General features: G+C 42.3%; 5 protein-coding genes across 7 annotated transcripts in view; 4 read left to right on the top strand and 1 right to left on the bottom strand.

Moving 5' to 3' along the window:
* The window catches only part of mask (multiple ankyrin repeats single KH domain), a 136,082-nt gene that overhangs the window by 64,200 nt on the left and 49,789 nt on the right, over positions 1 to 22,093 (top strand). The window lies entirely within an intron of this gene.
* Positions 711 to 1,119, top strand: LOC108130949 (protein new-glue 1). Its single transcript, XM_017249635.2, has one exon. It carries the CDS (start codon positions 715 to 717, stop codon positions 1,081 to 1,083), a length of 369 nt encoding a protein of 122 aa, XP_017105124.2. The 5' UTR covers positions 711 to 714; the 3' UTR covers positions 1,084 to 1,119.
* On the top strand, positions 6,095 to 8,553 carry LOC108130973 (transmembrane protein 26). The gene is made up of 7 exons (XM_017249662.3): positions 6,095 to 6,288; positions 6,657 to 7,211; positions 7,262 to 7,413; positions 7,473 to 7,674; positions 7,733 to 7,795; positions 7,860 to 8,066; positions 8,137 to 8,553. The coding sequence occupies exons 1-7, from the start codon at positions 6,095 to 6,097 to the stop codon at positions 8,339 to 8,341; spliced, it is 1,578 nt and encodes a 525-aa protein (XP_017105151.2). The 3' UTR covers positions 8,342 to 8,553.
* LOC108131040 (uncharacterized) lies at positions 8,900 to 17,008 on the top strand. Of its 3 annotated transcripts, none has more exons than XM_017249768.3 (7): positions 8,900 to 9,036; positions 13,598 to 14,086; positions 14,148 to 14,362; positions 14,766 to 15,315; positions 15,371 to 16,038; positions 16,100 to 16,246; positions 16,309 to 17,008. In XM_017249768.3, exons 2-7 carry the CDS (start codon positions 13,731 to 13,733, stop codon positions 16,425 to 16,427), a joined length of 2,055 nt encoding a protein of 684 aa, XP_017105257.2. In that variant the 5' UTR covers positions 8,900 to 9,036; positions 13,598 to 13,730; the 3' UTR covers positions 16,428 to 17,008. The 3 variants fall into 3 exon arrangements, with proteins under 3 accessions (XP_017105257.2, XP_017105258.2, XP_017105259.2); XM_017249769.3 differs by lacking the exon at positions 8,900 to 9,036 and adding an exon at positions 12,529 to 12,625; XM_017249770.3 differs by lacking the exon at positions 8,900 to 9,036 and adding an exon at positions 13,256 to 13,467.
* plum overlaps positions 17,773 to 22,093 on the bottom strand; it is a 57,788-nt gene continuing 53,467 nt past the window's right edge. Inside the window, exon 11 of the mRNA XM_070281972.1 lies at positions 17,773 to 22,079. Within this exon, the coding sequence (XP_070138073.1) occupies positions 20,700 to 22,079 (1,380 nt within the window). The 3' untranslated portion in view covers positions 17,773 to 20,699. The remainder of the gene's footprint in view (positions 22,080 to 22,093) is intronic.

Here is a 22,093-nt window from a genome sequence, read left to right as displayed (position 1 = left end):
GATTATGCAGTGTTTTATGTGCCAACATGCAGCCAGGCAGGAACCGAATCCTTATACGGTTCTAGGGATATTTGTCCAGGAGGTGCCGGCTGGGAGCTGTTCCCAAAGTTCTAATGCACATAGAGAAAATGTTCATTCGCTCAACTAACTGCTAAACTATATTTTGATACGACTAAGCTTGCATCATTAATAAATCATAAACTACTTCCTATTCATCATATTATTACCAAGTTTTTTGAGTGTATCTTTTGATTAATTTACCAACGAGGGCCGTAAAAATAAAACCCAGTATTAAATACTTATATATACATTTAATGGCATGTGTCTGATGTTAGGTATTCCATTTGATTCCTTTATTTTCTTAACAGACTCTGCAAATATGCAAAATAATATTTAAGCGAACATTCATAATATTCTCATGAACGCAATGTATTTTTAAAACGTGTGTGGGTTTCTATGTATTAATTTTAGAACTAAGATCGAAAGAGAAAGCTTAGTATATAAATAAGTATTATGATCTAAAGCGAAATTCCAGCTGAATATTATTATTTTCCCTACCAGACTCTGCAAATATGGCCAAATTTTTGCACATACGTAGATGCTGAAACCATAAAGCAATGTTTGTCTAGCAAATCCCCCGATTGTCTTGGCCAGATATAAAACTCCCCAACTCCCCAAGAGGCCCAGCATCACAGCGGCGTCGACGAGAACAACATGAGGGCAGGACAACTCACACTGGGACTCCTGGCGATTTGCCTCTGCATTTGGCTAACCAATGCAGCTACCACGTCCTCTTCCACATCCTCCACATCAACAACATCGACTACCACTTCAAGTACTACAACAACAACTACTACAGATGCCACCACCACCACAACCACCAAATCCACGAAAAAGCACAGAAAACATTTTACCATTTCAAATCTCCATTACACGATAAAGAGAAGGATTAAGGTAAACAAAAATGGAAGCTCTAGTTCCACCTCGTCCACCAGGTCGAGGTCCAGGGCGAGGAATCGGTCGGGCAGGCGAGTGGTCCTGGTTCGCAATCGCAATTATCGCAATTTGAGACGTCGGGGATAAGCATGGAATTATAATCTGTTTTGTAAAGCAATAAACATAGCACTCAAAACTACAAATTTTTCAAAGCCATTGGAATTTTTCATTAGCCATTAAATTCCTCGGAATTTTAATAAAAATCTGCTGGTCGGTTAAGTAAATGTATTAATAACTGCATGGGAAATATGCATAATTCTTAAGATATGTATCTCCTTAAGTTCAGTGAATTCTTGATCGAAATACCTTAAGCCTTATTTGTAGATTAGAATCTGCTCTACTGCATTTTGATATGGTTGTAACTAAAGGCTATATCTTTGGCAATATGCATTAGATTCTTGATTGGAATACCTCAATGATGTGTACATGTATCAGTTCTCAATCCCCATATTTATACCCTTGCAGAGGGTATTATAATTTTGTCCAAAAGTGTGCAACGCAGTGAAGGAGACATCTCCGACCCCATAAAGTATATATATTCTTGATCAGGATCACTTCCTGAGTTGATATGAGCATGTCCGTCTGTCCGTCTGTCCGTTCTACGCGAACTAGTCTCTCAGTTTTAAAGCTATCGTCTTGAAACTTTGCACACACCCTTCTTTCTTTTGCACGCAGTATATAAGTCGGAACGGCCCGGATCGGCCGACTATATCCTATAGCTGCCATATAACTGATTGATCGGAAATAGTATAACTTTGACGTTTTTAAAGTTAGAGAGTTCAAATTTGACATGAGAGCATTTTTTGGCAAAACATTACGACATGCCAAATTTCATAAGGATCGGCCGACTATATCCTATAGCTGCCATATAACTGAACGATCGGAAATGACCCAACTTTCGTGTTTTTGAAGATAGAAAGGTGGAATTTAGTACAGATTCTATTTTTGGTCAGTTGATCCAACCTACTAAATTTTATAAGGATCGGCTGACTATATCCTATAGCTGCCATATAACTGAACGATCGGAAATGGTATTTGGTAGAAATATCAACTTTCGTATTTTTATACCCTTGCAGAGGGTATTCTAATTTTGGTCAAAAGTGTGCAACGCAGTGAAGGAGACATCTCAGACCCTATAAAGTATATATATTCTTGATCAGGATCACCTCCTGAGTTGATATGAGCATGTCCGTCTGTCCGTCTGTCCGTCTGTCTGTCCGTCTGTCTGTCCGTCTGTCTGTCCGTCTGTCTGTTTCTACGCAAACTAGTCTCTCAGTTTTAAAGCTATCGTCTTGAAACTTTGCACACACCCTTCTATCCTTTGCACGCAGTATATAAGTCGGAACGGTCCGGATCGGCCGACTATATCCTATAGCTGCCATATAACTGATTGATCGGAAATGGTATAACTTTGGTGTTTTTAGAGTTAGAGAGTTCAAATTTGACATGAGAGCTATTTTTGGCAAAACATTACGACATGCCAAATTTCATAAGGATCGGCCGACTATATTCTATAGCTGCCATATAACTGATTGATCGGAAATGACCCAACTTTCGTGTTTTTGAAGATAGAAAGCTGGAACTTGGTACAGATTATATATTTGGTCAGTTGATCCGACCTACCAAATTTCATTAGGATCGGCCGACTATATCCTATAGCTGCCATATAACTGAACGATCGGAAATGGTATTTGGTAGAAATATCAACTTTCGTATTTTTATACCCTTGCAGAGGGTATTCTAATTTGGGTCAAAAGTGTGCAACGCAGTGAAGGAGACATCTCCGACCCTATAAAGTATATATATTCTTGATCAGGATCACCTCCTGAGTTGATATGACCATGTCCGTCTGTCCGTCTGTCCGTCTGTCTGTCTGTTTCTACGCGAACTAGTCTCTCAGTTTTAAAGCTATCGACTTGAAACTTTGCACACACCCTTCTTTCCTTTGCACGCAGTATATAAGTCGGAACGGCCCAGATCGGCCGACTATATCCTATAGCTGCCATATAACTGATTGATCGGAAATGGTATAACTTCGGTGTTTTTAGAGTTAGAGAGTTCAAATTTTACACGAGCGCTATTTTTGGCAAAATAATACGACATGCCAAATTTCATAAGGATCGGCCGACTATATCCTATAGCTGCCATATAACTGAACGATCGGAAATAACTTAACTTTCGTGTTTTTGAAGATAGAAAGCTGGAATTTAGTAGAGATTCTATTTTTGGTCAGTTGATCCAACCTACCAAATTTCATTAGGATCGGCCGACTATATCCTATAGCTGCCATATAACTGAACGATCGGAAATGGTATTTGGTAGAAATATCAACTTTCGTATTTTTATACCCTTGCAGAGGGTATTCTAATTTTGGTCAAAAGTGTGCAACGCAGTGAAGGAGACATCTCCGACCCTATAAAGTATATATATTCTTGATCAGGATCACCTCCTGAGTTGATATGACCATGTCCGTCTGTCCGTCTGTCCGTCTGTCTGTCTGTTTCTACGCGAACTAGTCTCTCAGTTTTAAAGCTATCGACTTGAAACTTTGCACACACCCTTCTTTCCTTTGCACGCAGTATATAAGTCGGAACGGCCCAGATCGGCCGACTATATCCTATAGCTGCCATATAACTGATTGATCGGAAATGGTATAACTTCGGTGTTTTTAGAGTTAGAGAGTTCAAATTTTACACGAGCGCTATTTTTGGCAAAATAATACGACATGCCAAATTTCATAAGGATCGGCCGACTATATCCTATAGCTGCCATATAACTGAACGATCGGAAATAACTTAACTTTCGTGTTTTTGAAGATAGAAAGCTGGAATTTAGTAGAGATTCTATTTTTGGTCAGTTGATCCAACCTACCAAATTTCATTAGGATCGGCCGACTATATCCTATAGCTGCCATATAACTGAACGATCGGAAATGACCCAACTTTTGTGTTTTTGAAGATAGAAAGCTGGAACTTGGTACAGATTATATTTTTGGTCAGTTGATCCAACCTACCAAATTTCAGGAGGAATTAAGGATCGGCCAACTATATCCGATGTTTGCGATATATATCCGGTTTTAGCTGCAAGGGTATATAAACTTCGGCTACGCCCGAAGTTAGCTTTGCTTTCTTGTTAGGTTTGGTTTTTGTATTATATTAAATTGGGTTATATTTTCATATTTTCATAAGGATCGGCCAACTATATCCGATGTTTGCGATATATATCCGGTTTTAACTGCAAGGGTATATAAACTTCGGCTCCGCCCGAAGTTAGCTTTCCTTTCTTGTTTAACCATTATACCGTCAGTATTCAGGGTCTTAATTTTTCTAGTTGCTTCTAATTTTTATACCCTTGCAGAGGGTATTATAATTTTGGTCAAAAGTGTGCAACGCAGTGAAGGAGACATCTCAGACCCTATAAAGTATATATATTCTTGATCAGGATCACCTCCTGAGTTGATATGAGCATGTCCGTCTGTCCGTCTGTCCGTCTGTCCGTCTGTCCGTCTGTCCGTCTGTCTGTTTCTACGCGAACTAGTCTCTCAGTTTTAAAGCTATCGTCTTGAAACTTTGCACACACCCTTCCTTCTTTTGCACGCAGTATATAAGTCGGAACGGCCCGGATCGGCCGACTATATCCTATAGCTGCCATATAACTGATTGATCGGAAATAGTATAACTTTGACGTTTTTAAAGTTAGAGAGTTCAAATTTGACATGAGAGCATTTTTTGGAAAAACATTACGACATGCCAAATTTCATAAGGATCGGCCGACTATATCCTATAGCTGCCATATAACTGATTGATCGGAAATGACCCAACTTTCGTGTTTTTGAAGATAGAAAGCTGGAACTTGGTACAGATTATATATTTGGTCAGTTGATCCGACCTACTAAATTTCATTAGGATCGGCCGACTATATCCTATAGCTGCCATAAACCTGAACGATCGGAAATGGTATTTGGTAGAAATATCAACTTTCGTATTTTTGAAGATAGAAGTTTGGGACTTTTTTTAGATTTTGTATTGTAATAAATTGGAATATATATTCCTATTCCCATAAGGATCGGCCAACTATATCCGATGTTTGCGATATATATCCGGTTTTAACTGCAAGGGTATATCAACTTCGGCTCCGCCCGAAGTTAGCTTTGCTTTCTTGTTAATCAACAGGTTGTCTGGTGGCATGGCTCTTGGCCGTCAGGGCACGACCATTATCCCTCTGCCACAGACCATTATCTTCACAGACTTCACGTGCGCCAAAAACATTGACCCAACTTGGCGAACACTAAACGTAAACATCGGCTCTATGATAGGGGGTGGTTTAACGATGACTATAACTTTCCATGCAGCTACATTACCACAGTTTTGATGGCCAAGGCTCGGCGTCTTTCACTCCCGCGATTTGTTTGCATTGCATTTGGGGCCAGACCCAGAGCTCGCGGATTTTCCTGTCCGCTGACCGTTGCCATCGTTTGGTCAGCTGAAGCATTTAACGGTCGTGCGATTTCAGGATACACATAAGTATAACACGCATGGGTTCGATTGCGGTTGGGATGTCATTTCCAGGAGCGAATTTACTAACTGTTTTACAAATTTTAAAGTTAGTATATATAGGGTTTTGAAATTAAACATTTTTTAGTCGAAGGACCTTTTAGATAGTTCTTATCAAACTTCTTAGAATTTGCGAATTCTAGATTTAATTTTATTTAAAAAAATATACATATGTATATAATTAGACGTTAAGCTAAGAAAGAAAGAATTATGAATTAATATCAGTTTTATATTCCTGGAAGAACTTTGTGAAAAAAGACACTTCGCTCCTGGAAAAAACGAAGATGATTTGGCCAGCACACACTCATTTTCGACGCAGGACATTGGTTGTGGGGGTCGTGGCCATTCACCAATTACGCGCCAGTCGCTGCGGTGTCCTTAATTTCTTAAAAAGCGTTTAAACATCTAATGAAAGCCCAGCGATTTCTGTTGTCGGACAAGTCAGTTGCCTTTGGCTTTCTGCCGTGTGCGGTTCGGTATCGTTTCGTCCTGATTGACGGTGAACTGCAAGGGAGCGACCGTCCCAGGATTATGTCATTGCAAAGATGGCCAAAATAATATCGACGATCAAGGCCACACTGACGAGGATCATTTTCAGTGCCCACAGTTTGTTGGCCATTTGGCAGGTGACGGCCATAAAAAAGGATTACAAGTACTGGACACTATGTGGACCACTTCTGCTGCTCCTCCTCGAGGGGATTTTCACAATCATGATCAAGAAAACGCAGGAATGGCGATGGTGAGGACTAATAGGGACTCTTAAGGATTCTGATATAACTAATCTCGCGTCCTTAAATGTAAACAACTCTCGGCTGGCGCTGACGTCATGTCGCGGTCTTTGATTTTCAATTAAAAGTGAAATCATGTGTTTAATGTGTGGCTAACCACCCAGTCGCGACCACACCTCCGAAGATGTCCACCCTCCCACGCGCCGTAATAGTAAAAACTTTAATGGAATTTCATTCAGGAGGGGGTGGACTTCCAGGGGGAGTGTCTTTCGATTCTTGTTTACCTTTTGGCGCATCACTCAGACGGGCTGTTTGTTTTGGCCATTTCGCCCTGCCACCTCATTTGTGTAGCCATCCCCTCTCTTTCCATATTATCCAGGTTCTGCCCCTCGGTGTTCCTCTATCTGAGCAGCATTGTGCCGGCAATTTGGCTCTTGGAACTGGAGAAAGTGGCCAAAAGGGTTAGGATTATGAAGAACTCGATGGCCATTGCAAACGCTACCAATACTGGAAACTTTACCAGTTTTGGAGTAGGACCTGTCATCGGTTCCCTGGACAGCAATGATAGTAGCATCACGGCAGTGGCCACCCTGCTGGATCGCACTGGAATCACAATTCCGGTGATGACCACTGACACCTGGACCACCCTGATAGAGCAGTTCCTGATGCTCATCCTGATCGTGGGTCGCTGGATGCTGCCCAAGGGAGATCTCACACGGGACCAGCTAAGCCAGTTGCTCCTGGTCTATATTGGTACTGCGGCGGATATTATCGAGTTTTTCGACTCCTACAAGGATGACTCAATAGCCAGAATTGGATTCCTTGTGTATCTTACCTTGGGAATCTGGTCTTGGAGCCTCATGCAGTTTACCATAGTGCTTTCCGCTACAAGAGGAAGAAGACCTCGTGGGAGTGGTTCTCATCGCAAGGAGGAGTAAGTAAAAAAGGACTCGTTTGACTTACTTTCTAACTTTTTTTTCAAAGACACACTGACTGTTGCCAGAACTGTTGCTGTGGAATAGATGTCTGGGGAATTGTCCTCAATGTGATACTCCAGGATGCACCCTTTCTTACCTTCCGATTGCTGATTATTTTTCAATATAAAATAATCAACTATATGAATGTCTTCTTCACTTGTGAGTAATTCTATACAAAAGTTATTATCCTATATAATTAATATTATTATTGATTTTAGGTAAAAATTCCCTTGTGATTATTCTACAATTATATCGACTTTATGTGGTTAATGCCGAGTTCTGGAAAAATCGGCGAGAAAGTCGCATGGCCAAGGCCAAACAGTTCCAATCACGACGGAAGGTACAGGATGCAGATCAGAATAGCATTTATATGATATCCAATGAGAGAGGGGGTGACGCCAAAAAAAAAAAGATAAAAAAGTAAGAATTTATGTCATAAAAAATATTTACATATCTATAAGATACATTTTTGAATCAGAACCAAAGACTATGCCGATCAGGAAGCAGCTTACAGCAAAAAGAAAAAGGATAAAAAGGACAAGTAAGTTTGTGGTGTAAGAAACCATCTATCAGGTAAATATATAGAGAAAATCTTAAATTTTTAGAAAAAAACGCAAGCGAAAGGACACTGGCTATTCCACGGCCAGTTCGCAGAACCTCTACTCCACCAAGGCGAGTGGCACCGACAAGGAGTCCAGGCGCAAGGACAAAAAGGGCAAGAAGTCGAAGCGCAACTGCAGCAGCTCCCCCAGCGATTGTGATTTGGCCAAAAAGCAGAAACGTGGCAAGAACGGCGATAAAAACGATAAGAAGTAGGTAATACTTTGTGCCTTTAACGATTTTCATTTGATTGCCCAACTCTGTCCTCCTATCCTTTTGCAGAAAATCCCGTAAAATCGAGGCGGTCATTGAGGAGTCGAGTAGCTCGAGCAGCAGCAGTAGCTCCGACTCCAGCAACTCCACCCTGCCCAGCTACGAGGTGATCGACGAGAAGAAGGCCCGACGGAGGAAGAATCGCGGCAGCAGCAGCGACACCAGCTCCGAGGATACCAGCTCGGACAGCTCCTCCAGCTCGGACTCGTCGTGAATTTGTCGTCGGATCATATTTTGGACCAGTGCCAGTCGCTGGAAAATTGGTTTTTGTGGCAGTCACTTGTCTTTAAGTGGCTGAGGCCCTCCATTTCCGGAGGGCAACTATTTTGAAAGCCTCCAAATTGGAGTGCCAACATTTCATAAAAGCATCGATGTGCAAACACAAACTTAACATGAGGCGGATTTTGTGTTTAGATATCGCTATATTTTGTGAAACAACCAAACACTATTTGAATTGATAATAAATAAGCGGGCTGAACTAAAAACCAGGTGGCAGCTCCGTTTTGTATACAAAATGGTTCAGATTCTCTTAGCTTTTGTGGCGCTCTTTCACGTTTACCCCCAATCATTGGGGCCCAAAGACTGGTAATGTGACTGGGGAGCCTCTCTCCTCTCTTAGCTTTTCAAAAAAGCTTAGCAACGCGAACAGCTGCTGCCAGACAACGACGCTAAACTTTTGTTGACACACAGATACAAGGCTTTGTTGGTGGGGGGAAGTGGGTGGCTCCGAGGGGGCCTCGAATGCTGTCTGTTGGAGACTGCTGGTGCGCTCCTATTTTTGTTGTAGTTGAGCGTCCAAGCGGTGCGGACGCGTTTTTTCTCCTCGGTTCGTTTCGGTTTCGGTTTCAGTTCTTCGCTTTACAAAACAGTCGCGTCGCTCAAAGCTTTGTTGTTGTGGTTGTCGAGTGTGTAAGTTTTAGAATGGCAGTGTGTGCGTGAGTGTGCTTTGTGGGATCCAACATATATATACGAATATAGATGTACCTATATATATGCATATAATATGCCTATTAAGAAAAGTTCTTTAACAGAACTCTTGAAAATGTCTTGAGGAACTTTCGTATGTCTCCTTGCCCCTTCCACCCACGCCCCAAAACAAGCCAAACAACAACAAGTAAGCGCCTTAGAATTGACGAACTCAGAACATGTATTAATTATTAACAAGATTCGCGAAAAAAACCAAAAAAAAAAACAGTTGCCAAGCGCTTTAGATTCGATTAAAAATTAAAAGGCTATAACGAGACAGGTGTGAGTTTGCGACAATGACAACTTTTGAATAATACATTCAAAACCCGTAGCACGGTGGACAAATTTTTTATGAATAGATGTATCGCACAATAAGGCCAATTTCCTTGATGAATTGCGACAAATCATGGTATTATATACACACATATATATGTGTACATGGGTGGGTGGCTGGCCCGTCCTAGTGGCATGGCACACAGTGCGATTATCTGACAGAATCACGAACTCAAAACACGTTTGCGACCTTTAAATTGCGGGGCTCCTTGGTGCGGTCATCTGCAGTTGTGGAGTCGTTCCATTTGGAATCATTACGTTTCATTTTCATTTCTTCAGTGGCTCCACCAGTGCTACCTGAGCCGCTAAGCACACGCGTGCTGAAGGTTAAGGCGTCGCCTTACAGCTCCCACGCCCTCACCCACTTGCCTTCCCTCCATCCCGGCCCCCAGCACGTGTTGTTTTGATTTCGGTTTCGTGTTTAAAGCCTCCGCGAGCTCCATTGCCCAGCAGCTTTTGTTACCCGACTTGGGCGCTCTTTAACGAAAACTTGGAGCGAGTGCTCTTCCCATTTTGCCGGGTTTCCCATCAAGAGACTGGGAGAAAATAGTGAGAGCTTATGTCCACGGAGATTAAATTACTTTCTACTAAAATTATCTAAACTTTGGGGGTAATAAACTTAGTCCCAAAATAAATATTAAATCTTAGTAGGTTATCTCTCCATTCACTTCCTGCCTTTTGGTTTATTAGCTATCAGCTAGTTGGTTTAGTTTTCCTCTGTGTATTTGCGTAGATCATGTTTTTCCACCAAAGTCCAAAGGTTGTCTTGGCCATAATAGTTGCTATGGCATAATAAAATCAGCCCATTACCCGGATATTAATTAATCTCCTGTGCACAGTTCAGGACTCTGGGGGAAAACACGTCAATTAACAATAGGAATACCTTGCCACAGGCATCTCTTTCGGAGTCAGGGCCAAGTATCATCAGTACAGTTCCTCGTTGGCCACAAAGAACCCTAGGTATGGCCTGATCCAAGCTCTGCAGACACACAAAGCACATACATAATCTAAATTAATTGCCACTCGCTTTGCATAACTTGTTTTCCAGTTGGTTGTCGAACAACTTGTATTCGTGTGGAAATTATACAAATGTGCTTCCAAAAGTGAAATTGATGGGCTGCTGCTCTGAAGGGGGTGGAGGGCCTTTATTGTTGTTCTGCCGGCTGGGAAATGATTGCCGCTTTAATTGTTTACGAAAATAAGTTGACACCCTGTTAAGTTATTACAAACAAACAAAGCATTGGATAATTGTAGTTCTTTATCAGCATGAGCTGCATGAAATCCAATTTGATTCCCGCCGCTGCTGTTTCCAACTGAGCTCTTTTATCGCCAAATATTACATTGGTTGGTTGGAAATTCTGTGTGGCAGACAAAAGGATAAATGGACATGATATTCCATTGTCTTTTGACCCAATTAAGAAGTGTCGACCTTCCTCAGTTTCTCAGTTCTCGTATCTGTCAGTGACCGTTTAATGGCTGGAAATTTATTATCGTTTAATGTCACAGTTTCCTCGCTGCTGACCTTTATTTTTTGGTGCTACAGCTGTTTCGCCTGTAAGTTTATTGTGCTTTCGTTTTTTTCACGTTTTACGGCTCAAGTACGTTCGTTTGATGTTAAATCAGATTGTCTATCTTATCGGTACGAATAGTTCTTGAACCTGAATAATGTTTTTACGATTAAAGCTGGGGAATATTTGTGACGGTTGATTCCACAGATTCCACATAAAGAAAGTTATCCACATTTGGATCTCTCGTTCGGCATTATGTCACCAAAGTGGAACAAGCTTGTTAATTACTATTGTCGTATTGTGATGCTTGTTCCAGTTTATTGCACACTTTACACACTATAGGCCGTACAGGAGGACAAACAGGTGAATTACTGGACCACTCGAGCATGCAATCTGCGTCACTGGACTCGCACCCACAGCCACTCTCGAATTCACGTGGCTGCAACATGCGACAAATTAATTAGCATGCCGAAATGCCTTGCGTGCTATGCTACCTATGTTCCCTGGCTCTCCGGCTCCATGGCTGGCATGGCCTAGCCAAACCGATTATTATGCATAATAACAGCCAATTTCCAGCTGACAATTGCACACACGTTTAGCGGCTTGTTGGTCAGAAATTATGCATCACGGATCGCATCGGACTCGACCACCAAAACGATAATACGCCGATTTGGGTATCGCATTACAAAACCCTGTTGGCCAGCCGCCGAGTGTTTTGTTTCTTTTATAGGGCCCCATAAACAATGGGAGGGGAAACTGCATTCGGGTCTCCAAGATAAAAGCAACGGTCAAAGTCCACGGGGCGCATGAGTAATATTCGTGGCCAGATTCAGTATACGCCCCGTTGACGGAGCCAGTGATCAAGAAAATCGAGAATCTTTGCTCGGCACATAAGCATGACTGTCAGGCACACCTTCCCCTCTTGACTATGTAAACCATATATACTTTTGTATCAACTATGCACAGTAAGTCTTGTCGTTTGCCTTTAGATAAGAATCCAAGTGGATTTGAATTGTATTTTGCGACTCAGAATATCAAGCGGGTGCTCGAATTTCCTCTGTCATAGTGCACACTATCTCCCATGACAATAGAAGAGCACTTGATTGAGTTTATAAGGGCATTAGCATTTTGCGAGCCAAAAGTTCGCAACCCGCTCAATTGCCTAGCGACGAATTAAATAAATACCTGAAGATAAGCAGGTCTGCCCTTTGCACTGTCGGCCAATAAAATTAATTACCGAATTTCCATAAAATCAATTTGCCTAACTAATCCACAGAAACCAAACCGCTTCCTCTATCAGGCCCCGGTATTTAGATTAGGGGGCACACTTTCTTGATGGAAAACAAGACAACAACTTTCGGGGAATGGCTCTGGGGAAGCACAGCTGGCGGCCAGTCGCTAGTCGCACTTAATGAAACAATGAACGATAAGAGCGATGTGCCAAATGAATTGAACTTTCCGTTGTCTCCAATTTGTCAGATCCAGACAATTGCCGCACTTCAGTCACTTCGGCCAGCGGAATAGAGTGTTTGCCTCCCAAATCAACTATTGGCGCAGAAAGAGGGTGAAAACCGCAGTCGCAGACCTCGCCAGCGGGCTTCATACTGCCAAGGTGGCGTTCCAGTCGGTCTGTGATTTCCTTAGCGAGTGGTTGGCCCGCCTCGAGCGCTGCACTTAGTCGAGAACCAAGTGTAAGTTAATCCGATGCACTGCAAAATACCTGCATCTTTAAAAGCTACAAACACATCTATCAAATTATCAAACTGAAAGCAAAGTGTTTTGTTTTGTTTTGTGTATTTGCGTGTGAACAAGTGGGCGGACGACTCCGATAACTTGAATTGAAATCACAGCTCATGGAATTTCGTAATTCGCAATGCGAATGTGGCGGACAGTCAACCGCGTAGATGAGGGATTTGCATGCAAATTCAAGTACATCGAAAGTATGAAGCGCTTGCAGCATATTGCGGCATTTTTCAGCTATAAATAGCCGGGAAAACAAAGCGGTGGAAATGTTTTTCCTCTGTTCTTGCCATCATCGACCCCCCGCCGTTGTTGTTGTTTTCATTGTTTTTCCGACCCTCAACTTGAACCTTTTGCGATGGAGGGCGTGTGTCATAACCTAAGGGCATTACGGAGGCACGTCGCTGTCATTATGCGGTTCTATGTATACTTATTATATACACATATATCTGACATTTGTTGCTTTCGCATCTAATTGGATTGCAGTGGCAGTCAAATAGCGCTCCTTAGTAATCGGAATTAATATTACGGGCTGACAGGCTTCGATATGAATCAGAACAAAGTATTATTTGTTTTAAATTTCATAGTTATTCTTTTCGCCAGGGAATTTGCCAGCCACTACTGCAGTAAGGACACCCCGCAAAGTGGAGTGCAGTGGGCCCACGTGCCGTATACGTAATTTATGGCAGTGGAAGCGCCAAGCGAGGGGCTTTATTTTTAGCCAGGGCGTTTGTTATTCTTCGAGTGGCAGTGGCGGTAAACAGTAAGAAGCAAGACGTGCCAGACCGAAGAGGTACTGCTCTTGACCGAATTGTTTTTAGACATTGGCATTGAAATATTGCATCCGGCGAATGCTAAAAAGTTCCTCTGTTACCTAGTCCCAAGCGTCTGTTTAATTGTAAACTTTTACTCTGAACTTGCAGCTAGACCTGCTTGCAACATGTTGGCCGCGCATTAATTGGCCCGCAGCCAGTTCTTCGAAAGCAGCAGTAGCAGCAACAAAAACAAAGGACACAACAATAGCTGGTGGAGCAGTCGTTTTGCTTTCCTCGGGAAATGTATGCCAGAGGATCCGAACTATACCCAGAGACACACGCCTGCAACGGGAATCCCGTCGAGGAGGAGGATGACGCCACGGATGTTGCATCAGTGAAAAAGGCCAACGGAAATGAAAGCAGCTGCGAGTCGCCACTGCTGGAAATCGATGAAAACTACGTGTGCGACATTGCCATGATGCGGATCGGAGGCGGAGAAGAGACGGCTGCCGGAAGCCTCAGTATGAAACACAATGTCCAAGCGAATGAATCACCCAGTGGAAACAATGAGAACGAAGTGGAGATCGATCGCCAGGAGGAGGAGCAGGCGGTCAGTGATCTGGTGCGTCTGAGCGGTGCAGGTGCCCTCATGGAGGCGTGAGTATCTGATAGATATAAAATTTGTAAGTTTCTTGACTTACTCCCTTAACCTTTACAGGGACAGCAAAAACATTGGCAGCATGCGGGTCATCTTCGGCATCCTGGTGCGTTTAGTGCTTCCACTGGCCAATGGAGTGGCCCGGGGCATCAAGGGCATTCGCGACGTGCGGGTGTTGAGGGTGCTCCAGAACCTGGCTTCCAGCCGACAGGCCCTAACCAACTTGGTGGCCTTTGCGGCCAACACCATCTCACTGAATCTGTCTTCAGTTCAGGGTAGGTAATCCCCATAACCATTTCCCAATAAATGTAATAACTTGCAAGGTCTTGTGAGACCTACAATTGTTTTCCAAGTTCAACAATTAAATTCTTTATAATTTTTTTTGCTTCGGAAACAAAGGATTTTTTATAAGGCGAACTTTAAAATTGAAAAATATTCATTTATTAGGTAATCAAAATGAAAACTTGGCTATTTATATATTTTTTTAATACATAGCTAGATTTTGTTAAAATTTTAATAAAGTAAAAGATTTGATGACTATTTTAGACATAGATCTTAAAGATTTATTTTATTTTGGTCATGTTCTCCAAAATTATCTAATTAGTCACATATTTTAAAGTCCACATTAAAGAACTAATTTTAAAGAATATACTAAACTTTTCTCTATTATATCACCAGTTTCAAACCGCTTGGGACCGCTTATGAAGCTGCTCAAAATGCGCAAGTCCCAGGACGGGCTAGAAAGTCTTCCGGATACTCTGACCATGCCTTCCACGCCTAGTACCCCCTGCACGCCGATGACTCCGCTGCAGGGTCCGCCCATCTACAGTGCCCTCTCGGATGCGCCCAGTTGCTGTACCATCAATATATTGGCCGAACCACCGCCGGGCCAGCCCATTCGGGCCGACATCGTACTCATCCATGGACTGCACGGTTCGCTGTTGAATACCTGGAAACAGGGACTCTGGCAGAACGATCGCCAGCCAGTTGAGTTCGAGCGGCCGCCGAGACCACCGGTTAGGCCACCCAAGCGACCACGTCACTCCCGCAGCGCTGCCATTCATCCGGCGCCCAGGGAGAAGAGGGCAAAGTTCGCGTCCCTCAACCGCAAACGAGATTCCTCCGAAGATGCTCCCTTAAGACTACGGACTAGGTTGCAGAATTCTTTGGAGGCACGACCGGAGGGCTTCCAATACAATGCTTCTGATAGCGATGATGATGCCGAAGAGTAGGTTTCTAACCCACAGACTCATCCTCTTTATTTAAAATTTTCCTCTTTGTAGCTACGCCTACGTATGTGGTGGTCCGGAGGACATTCAGATCTGCGAGGGAATCGAGTATAGCTTCCCCACCTTCCGGCTTAGGATGCAAGACAACAGTCGCCTGCTGCAGGCCGAGCTGGAGTCCATGCTGGAGGCGAACGCTGGAAATAATGAGGTCCAGCCTGATGCCGACCAAGCCAAGGATAGCCACCAGCGGCCCCCCACCCCTGGAACGCCGTCCCGCAAGCCTACCCGCAAGAGCAAACCGTCGCCCAACGACCCCAACTACTCCAAGTGCTGGCCGGGCGATTGGCTGCCACTAGACTGTCCCGGGGTGCGGGTGATAGCCGTCAATTACACCACCGATCCGTATCTGTGGCGACCACTGTGGAAGCGCAAGGAGCCGCGCTCCAGCCTTATGCAGCGGGCGCGGGAGATGGCCGAGCTGCTCATCCAGCACAGAGTGGGCCACGGTCATCCGATCATCTATGTGGGTCACTCCAAGGGTGGCCTGTTCATCAAACAGCTGATTGTGGATGCCTGGGAGAGCGGTCGCCCGGCGATGACTCCTCTTTGGAGGTCCGCCCGTGGATGTTTCTTCTACTCGGTCCCGCATCGGGGCTCCCACCTGGCGAGCATCAAGGCGCCACTGCTATCGCGATCTGTGGAGCTGCTGGAGATTGAAAAGAGTAAGGAGTATATCATCCTTAATCCTTAAGAACTGTAATAATATTTTTTGTTTCGTTACAGACAACAAATACCTGTTGGACCTCCATCGCCGTTTCGCAGGCCTGTATCACCTGGGCCACCTGAAGATTGAAGTCTTTAGTTTCGTGGAGACGGCGTTGACCCTTATGTCTGTGCTTTATCTGCGAATTGTTGGTGTGGATTCTGCAGGTTAGTTTCTAACTTTTTCCAAAGTAAAATCAGTTACTGATGTAGATATTATTCCTTTTTAGATCCCGGTATTGGGGATGTCTGCGGCATTCGGCTGGACCATCGCGAGATCTGCAAGCCCCGTGGACGGGATTGTATTTTGTACAAAGAATTGGTGAAAATGATTGAGAAGGTGTGCTGAGCATGCCTGAGTAATAATGAAATAGAGGTGTACTGTTCGAGGACCTGATTTATTTGAAACCGAATTGTGAATAGAAGTGACAACTCCAAGGTGTCATGATAATTACGCGTACCTAAATGCGGTGCCCCCAAATATCGTTTTGTGGGGCAGGTGTAATCTTAAAGCGTCGCTTGTTGTTTTTAGAGTGCATAGCATTTTAATTTTAAAATTTAATTCGCTTATCCAGTTAGCTCAAGTTAGTTATATTGGTTTTTTTGTCGCTATATTAAGCCTAAGCTGAGCAAATCAATAACGCTCAGCCATGCCATTGGGCATCAATGATAATTTTGCAATTTTTGTGATCGATTGTGATCATTTTATGGCACTTTGTTGTGATGTTCCCTCATACCACCCAGACACGTTATCTATATTTGTACATGTTAGAGTATTTAAAGGTCGTTAGTACTAAAACTGTCTCTATCTGTAAATGAAGTCTACACCGCTGTAAAACGTTACCAACGATAATTTCCATATGAATAACCTATTGATGTTTTATACCTATTTGATAAGTAATTAATTAATAAAACCATAAAAGAACAAAAGTGTTGTGTTGTTTGATACTAGTTGAATCAATTATAAAAAATTGAAAACAAGGGTGCCATATCTGAACCGATTTGGAAATGGAATAAACGGAGTAAATCGTAATGCAGGGTTTCAACAACCTTTCCTCTAAAACAAAGAAACTGAAAAGAAGGATAAAGGAAATTTATTGCAAAAAATTAAAAAAAAAAAAAAAGCCAAAAAAGTAATGCCTTATCTAGACTGATTTTAAACGGAATAAAATGTAAGAATCTGTTTTTCTAAAACAAAAAGAAATAATATTTGAATATATTGAAAAAATTCCAGGTAACATTTTTTTTACGTATTATCTACTATTTGTGAAAATTATATAAAACAAAATTAAAGTATTTCAAAGACAAATTTTCCTGTTCATTTTCTATATTTTCCGTATGTTTGTAAAAAAATCGCATGCTATATTTTACTATTCTTGAAGATTGCATGCGAAATTTTTTTTTTCGCCTCTTTTGTTGCAACTTTATATTCAGATCGCAGTCGATTGTGATCGTGATCCTATACTTTTTTGGGCTTGACTTAATTTATCCAAAAAACTTAAGTAATTTAATTTTTTCCATTAAATTCCATCAAAATTCATGGTTTTACCAAATTAAATATTCCTATATGAGAAAAAACCTCCATAGAACAGCACCACCTAAAATAGAACCACGTTAATGTGTTACTATTACTCCCCTTTACAATAACCCCAGTAAGATTGTAATAAAAGACAATTTCTATGTTTTCCATCATAACTTAGATTTTAGTATATTTTTCCAATAGTTTAAGGTTGCATTCATTTTTTCTTTGCCATTTCTTCTGTATTCTCTAAACAAACATCGAGCTTTGTTACACTTTTCTCTTAGACTCTTTAGACACGCCAATCCATACTATAATCTTGCTTAATTTTCGTTTTTGGCTGTTTAGTTGTTGGTTGCCACAATTTTCTTTGAAAAACTTTAACACGAACCGTTGGCAGCTTGGTAGCTACAAATAATTTCACCTGCACTGTACTTACAATGCATATAAATTGCGTAAAAAATACATTAGTTTGTTTCGTTTGTTCAGTTACGGATAGTTCAAATACTCCTTCACACTTCCGATTGTAAAATGAGGAAACCAAGCCTAAATAGGTTCATTAAATTTAGTTACTTGCCACACTCTACTAATGAGGTATACAGTATGCGGACTTAAAGCAAACTAAAATTACAAAAATTAAAATATATGTACTTAGTAGAGAGTGTGTGCTAGGAGCAGCAGTTTTGTCAAAGACAAGAACAAAATAATTGCTGGCTTACAATTTTAGTGGACTCTTAGTTAATGAGTGGTTTCCGTTGGGCAAAAACCGTTGCAAAAGTCGCAATACGCATTTTTATCTTTATCTTTCTTTTATGTATGTATGTATGTCTTCCTAATTTTTAATTTTTTTTATCTCTTTATTGTTTTTGCGCTTAAATAATTTAAACATTTATCACATCCACTTACTCGGCGATCACAATCGCAGCTATTTACTTATTTTCAAACTCTTATCCATTTCTTTTCGTATCTTTTTCCAAACACGTACATATTTATATGGTTCTCTTATGCCTAATTCTTTAACTTTAGTACATAAATTATCTTTTTGCCTTTTTCTGCATATAATGTATAATAGTTTTAGTTAATTTTCGTTCGTAACATTTAAAAATTTATTTTTTTGTTTCTATATTTCGTTTTTCTAGGAATTTTGAGTTGTTTTTTCGGAATACATTTTCTGTTTCATTTGTTTTAAATGCTTTACTTCGTAGGTTAAAGTTATGATTCTTGTTTGGTGCAACGATTTAAGTTTAATTTTTACAGTTTATTCGGCTATTTGTAGAAATGCAAAATCTGTGGCTTATTTCATCTTGAACACAATTAATTAGAGATTATTATTATTGATGGTCTATACTGGGATGGAATTCGCAACTCTCTGGGCTGGCTAAGACTCGTTTATAAGGTTGCTTCTGCTTGAGTGGAAAGGTACTATTGTTTATAGTTGTTGGTTTGTTCTGTCTCAGGGATCTTACGGATTACCTTTTGCTATTTAATTATTTCTTGGTATTGCACTTAGACTCTAAATACGTATACAGTTACAGTTTTCAAACACATTTTCGTTCACATTAAATCATATATAGCGTATATTCGTATATAATATTCTTCCTTTGTTGGGTTTTTAATTTTGACACACCGGAAACTTGTCTCCAATTGGTGTTAGAGCTTCCTTTGTTTGATGTGTGTTTTTTATGATAACGTGTTTGTGTGTCTGTTGGGTTGTGTCTGTTGTATCTGCGAAATGCATACGTTTGTGGAATGCTTCATCTAGGTTTACATTTTAGGTATGGGTTGGTTGGTTGGTGCAACAATCCTCTCGCTTCACACTGAACAATAATTCACAAAACACACATTTCGCTCTTAAGCCAGTTCGGCCAGTGTCGGACTGAATTGGCTTTTCCCATGCATTTCAAAAATACTATCAGTGGAAAAGGAGCAGGAGCTCAGGAAACGGCTCTGCGTGCGTTTTTGTGGATATTCTTGTTTTGGCGCAGCTACAGGTTTTGTTGGTTTTGCACAAACGAGGTACGATTGGTGAATTTAATATACAATTCGGCAGTATTACGATGGATTCTGTGGCTTATTATTAGTTATGTAATATGAATGTGCACAAATTGGAGTTTGGTAAGTGTGTGTTAACGGGTCTACATGTATGGGTTGTGTTTGTGTTTGCTTTTATATGTGTGTGTGTGTGGACGAGAGCACAAAAAACAAGAATGCAAAATGAATATAATCAGGTACATTTGATATATCGGTTTTATAAACAAAACAAAATGCAGCAGTAAATATGCAGAAATGAAACTCTTCGTTAACATTACAAAAAGACTACAAATATATAAATTAAATAAAATTACAAATATTATTGAATACATTACGTTTTAAATCGAAATCGATGTGAACACTTGTGACTATTGTGGTTAAGTGGTGGTATTTGAGTGGGTGTGTGTGGTTGAGTGTACTATATGGTATGGTCTATTGCAGTGTGTGAGTGTGTGGTTTTTTGGCTGTACTGTTTGCGTTTTCTACTATGTGAGTGTAATTGCTTTTTTTGCTAAACGTAGTAATTATTGGCGACAAATATGGAAATGCATACTTGTGGGCTGAGCTATTTGTTTATATATGTATGTATTTGCATCGAAAGCAACAATAAATAATGCCTGTGCTTATGTATTTTAAAGAAATTACAAATAAAAATTAGCCTCAATTAACGAAAACAAACAAAAACTAAACAAATACAAATACAAAAAGTATAAATGTAAAATCGCGAGAAAAAAACTATAGCATACAACTTAGCGTATGTAGACACTGTGTTTTTTGCAGACAAGTGTGCATGTGTGTGTATAAATATCAGCTTATACTATCATTTCTCCCATAGTTCCATAGTTTCAGTTTCTAAATATTTACATTTATAAAATGTACTCTTTATAAATGCTAAACATCACTAATACGCACTGTGATCCTACATATATATATATTTCCTTTTTTCTCTTTTCTTTTGGAATGTTTCAAGCTGCGAATGTTTTTCAGTTTTGTTTGTAACTTATGTAGTTTTGTTTGCTTCTATGTGGTAGCTTCGTAAAAATACTTTTCCTCAACTGGCAGCTGGTGGCTTCACCCGTTTGGATCCACCTGGGCCCTCCGATGGGCCACCGTCGCCGCCGGCCAGGACTGTTTGCTGGTTGTGTTGTTGTGGTTAACGGCCGCAGGATATGCTGCTGCTGCGGGTCCGTTGGCAGGAACTATGGATGTGGCATAGTGGCCGAACGAGATCGGATTACCGTTGCCTCGACGCGGCCGATCCTTTGCCGGCCCGCCGCAGCCGGAGCCGGCAGCTGCGGCTTTCTGACTTTTGTTACCGGCGCCACTGGTTTTGCTGCTGTTGCTACTGCTGCTGCTGCTGTTGTTGTTGTTGGTGCTGTAATGGGTGCTGCCCGTTTTGGCCACATCGGCGGGCAGCTTGAAACCATTGGTGAGGCAGACAGCCGCATACTCGCGCTCCGAGGTGGGTGTCAGGGTGGCGGCAGCCTCCTCCTCGGCCAGCAGGCAGATGCCGTCATTGGAATTCGAGTGGCGCACAAAGTTGGTGTGGAACTGCTTCTTACTGGAGCCGTTGCTGCTGCTGCTGGCGCTGCTGCTGCTCAGACTTCCGCTGCGTCGAGCACTGACACCTCCACCTCCATTAATGCCGGCACTTCCCGTGCCTCCTCCGCCCAAGCCCGGCATTGTGGAGACCAAAGGAAGCGAGTTCGGCGGCACCACCACCTCCAGCTCGGAGTTGCTGGCCGCCCGCTGTTTGTGGCCCCCGCCGCTCAGAGCCACGGCGTTCGGCGGAGCGTGGCGATAGGGTATGTAGAAGGCCTTCGCCTCCTGCCGCATGGCATCCTGCACGGTCTTCCGTTCCGGCGACGTGGACTGACACAGCGGCAGCTGCGACAGATTGTGCACCCCGGCAATGCTCAGATCCTCCTGATCCGACCGCCTGGCCACCTGCACGCTCCCGTTGCCATTGGTCAGGTGGACGACTGCCGCTGCTGCGGCCGCCGAACTCGTCTGGTATTCCAGTGTGTGCTCCGGCAGCAATTCGATGTGGTAGCGCGACCGCGGAATGAGTGTCTGCATTTCGTGGCAATCCTGCTGCAGTGTGCCTCCACTCAGCCCCCCGGCACTGTCTCCCGGTATTCCCGACGCACTGCTCAGATTACCGAAGTTGATGTCCGTGGGCGTGGTCAGATGGGAGGGCCCCTGGGCGCGCGCCTTGAAGCGCCGCTGCTGAAAGATTATAAACACTCCGAAGAGCATGACACAGACGATGGACAGCAGCGATCCGATGGCTATGCCGCTGTAGACTTCTGACCGAGAGGATTCGTGGTCCTCCTCCAGCAGGGTGTGGTTGTTTCTCACCATGTCAAAGTAAATGGGAGCACCGGCTCCTGTGTCGCCCATTACCCGGACAGCCACATGGATTTTGGCTGTGTCCGAGACATTGGGAAACTGTAATTGGATTG

Source organism: Drosophila bipectinata, chromosome 3R (assembly GCF_030179905.1).
Source record: "Drosophila bipectinata strain 14024-0381.07 chromosome 3R, DbipHiC1v2, whole genome shotgun sequence".
In the NCBI taxonomy this organism is placed as follows: domain Eukaryota; kingdom Metazoa; phylum Arthropoda; class Insecta; order Diptera; family Drosophilidae; genus Drosophila; species Drosophila bipectinata.
The sequence above is the reverse complement of the archived record's forward strand: the minus strand, read 5'-3'. Positions and strand labels throughout refer to the sequence as shown.

Coding starts and splice junctions, on each gene's coding strand:
- LOC108130973 (XM_017249662.3), top strand. CDS start 6,095: ATGGCCAAAATAATATCGACGATCAAGGCCACACTGACGAGGATCATT. Junction 7,212..7,261: donor GGTTCTCATCGCAAGGAGGA/GTAAGTAAAAAA, acceptor TTTTTTTCAAAG/ACACACTGACTGTTGCCAGA. Junction 7,414..7,472: donor TATGAATGTCTTCTTCACTT/GTGAGTAATTCT, acceptor TATTGATTTTAG/GTAAAAATTCCCTTGTGATT.
- LOC108130949 (XM_017249635.2), top strand. CDS start 715: ATGAGGGCAGGACAACTCACACTGGGACTCCTGGCGATTTGCCTCTGC.
- LOC108131040 (XM_017249768.3), top strand. CDS start 13,731: ATGTATGCCAGAGGATCCGAACTATACCCAGAGACACACGCCTGCAAC. Junction 14,363..14,765: donor GAATCTGTCTTCAGTTCAGG/GTAGGTAATCCC, acceptor TTATATCACCAG/TTTCAAACCGCTTGGGACCG. Junction 16,039..16,099: donor GCTGCTGGAGATTGAAAAGA/GTAAGGAGTATA, acceptor GTTTCGTTACAG/ACAACAAATACCTGTTGGAC.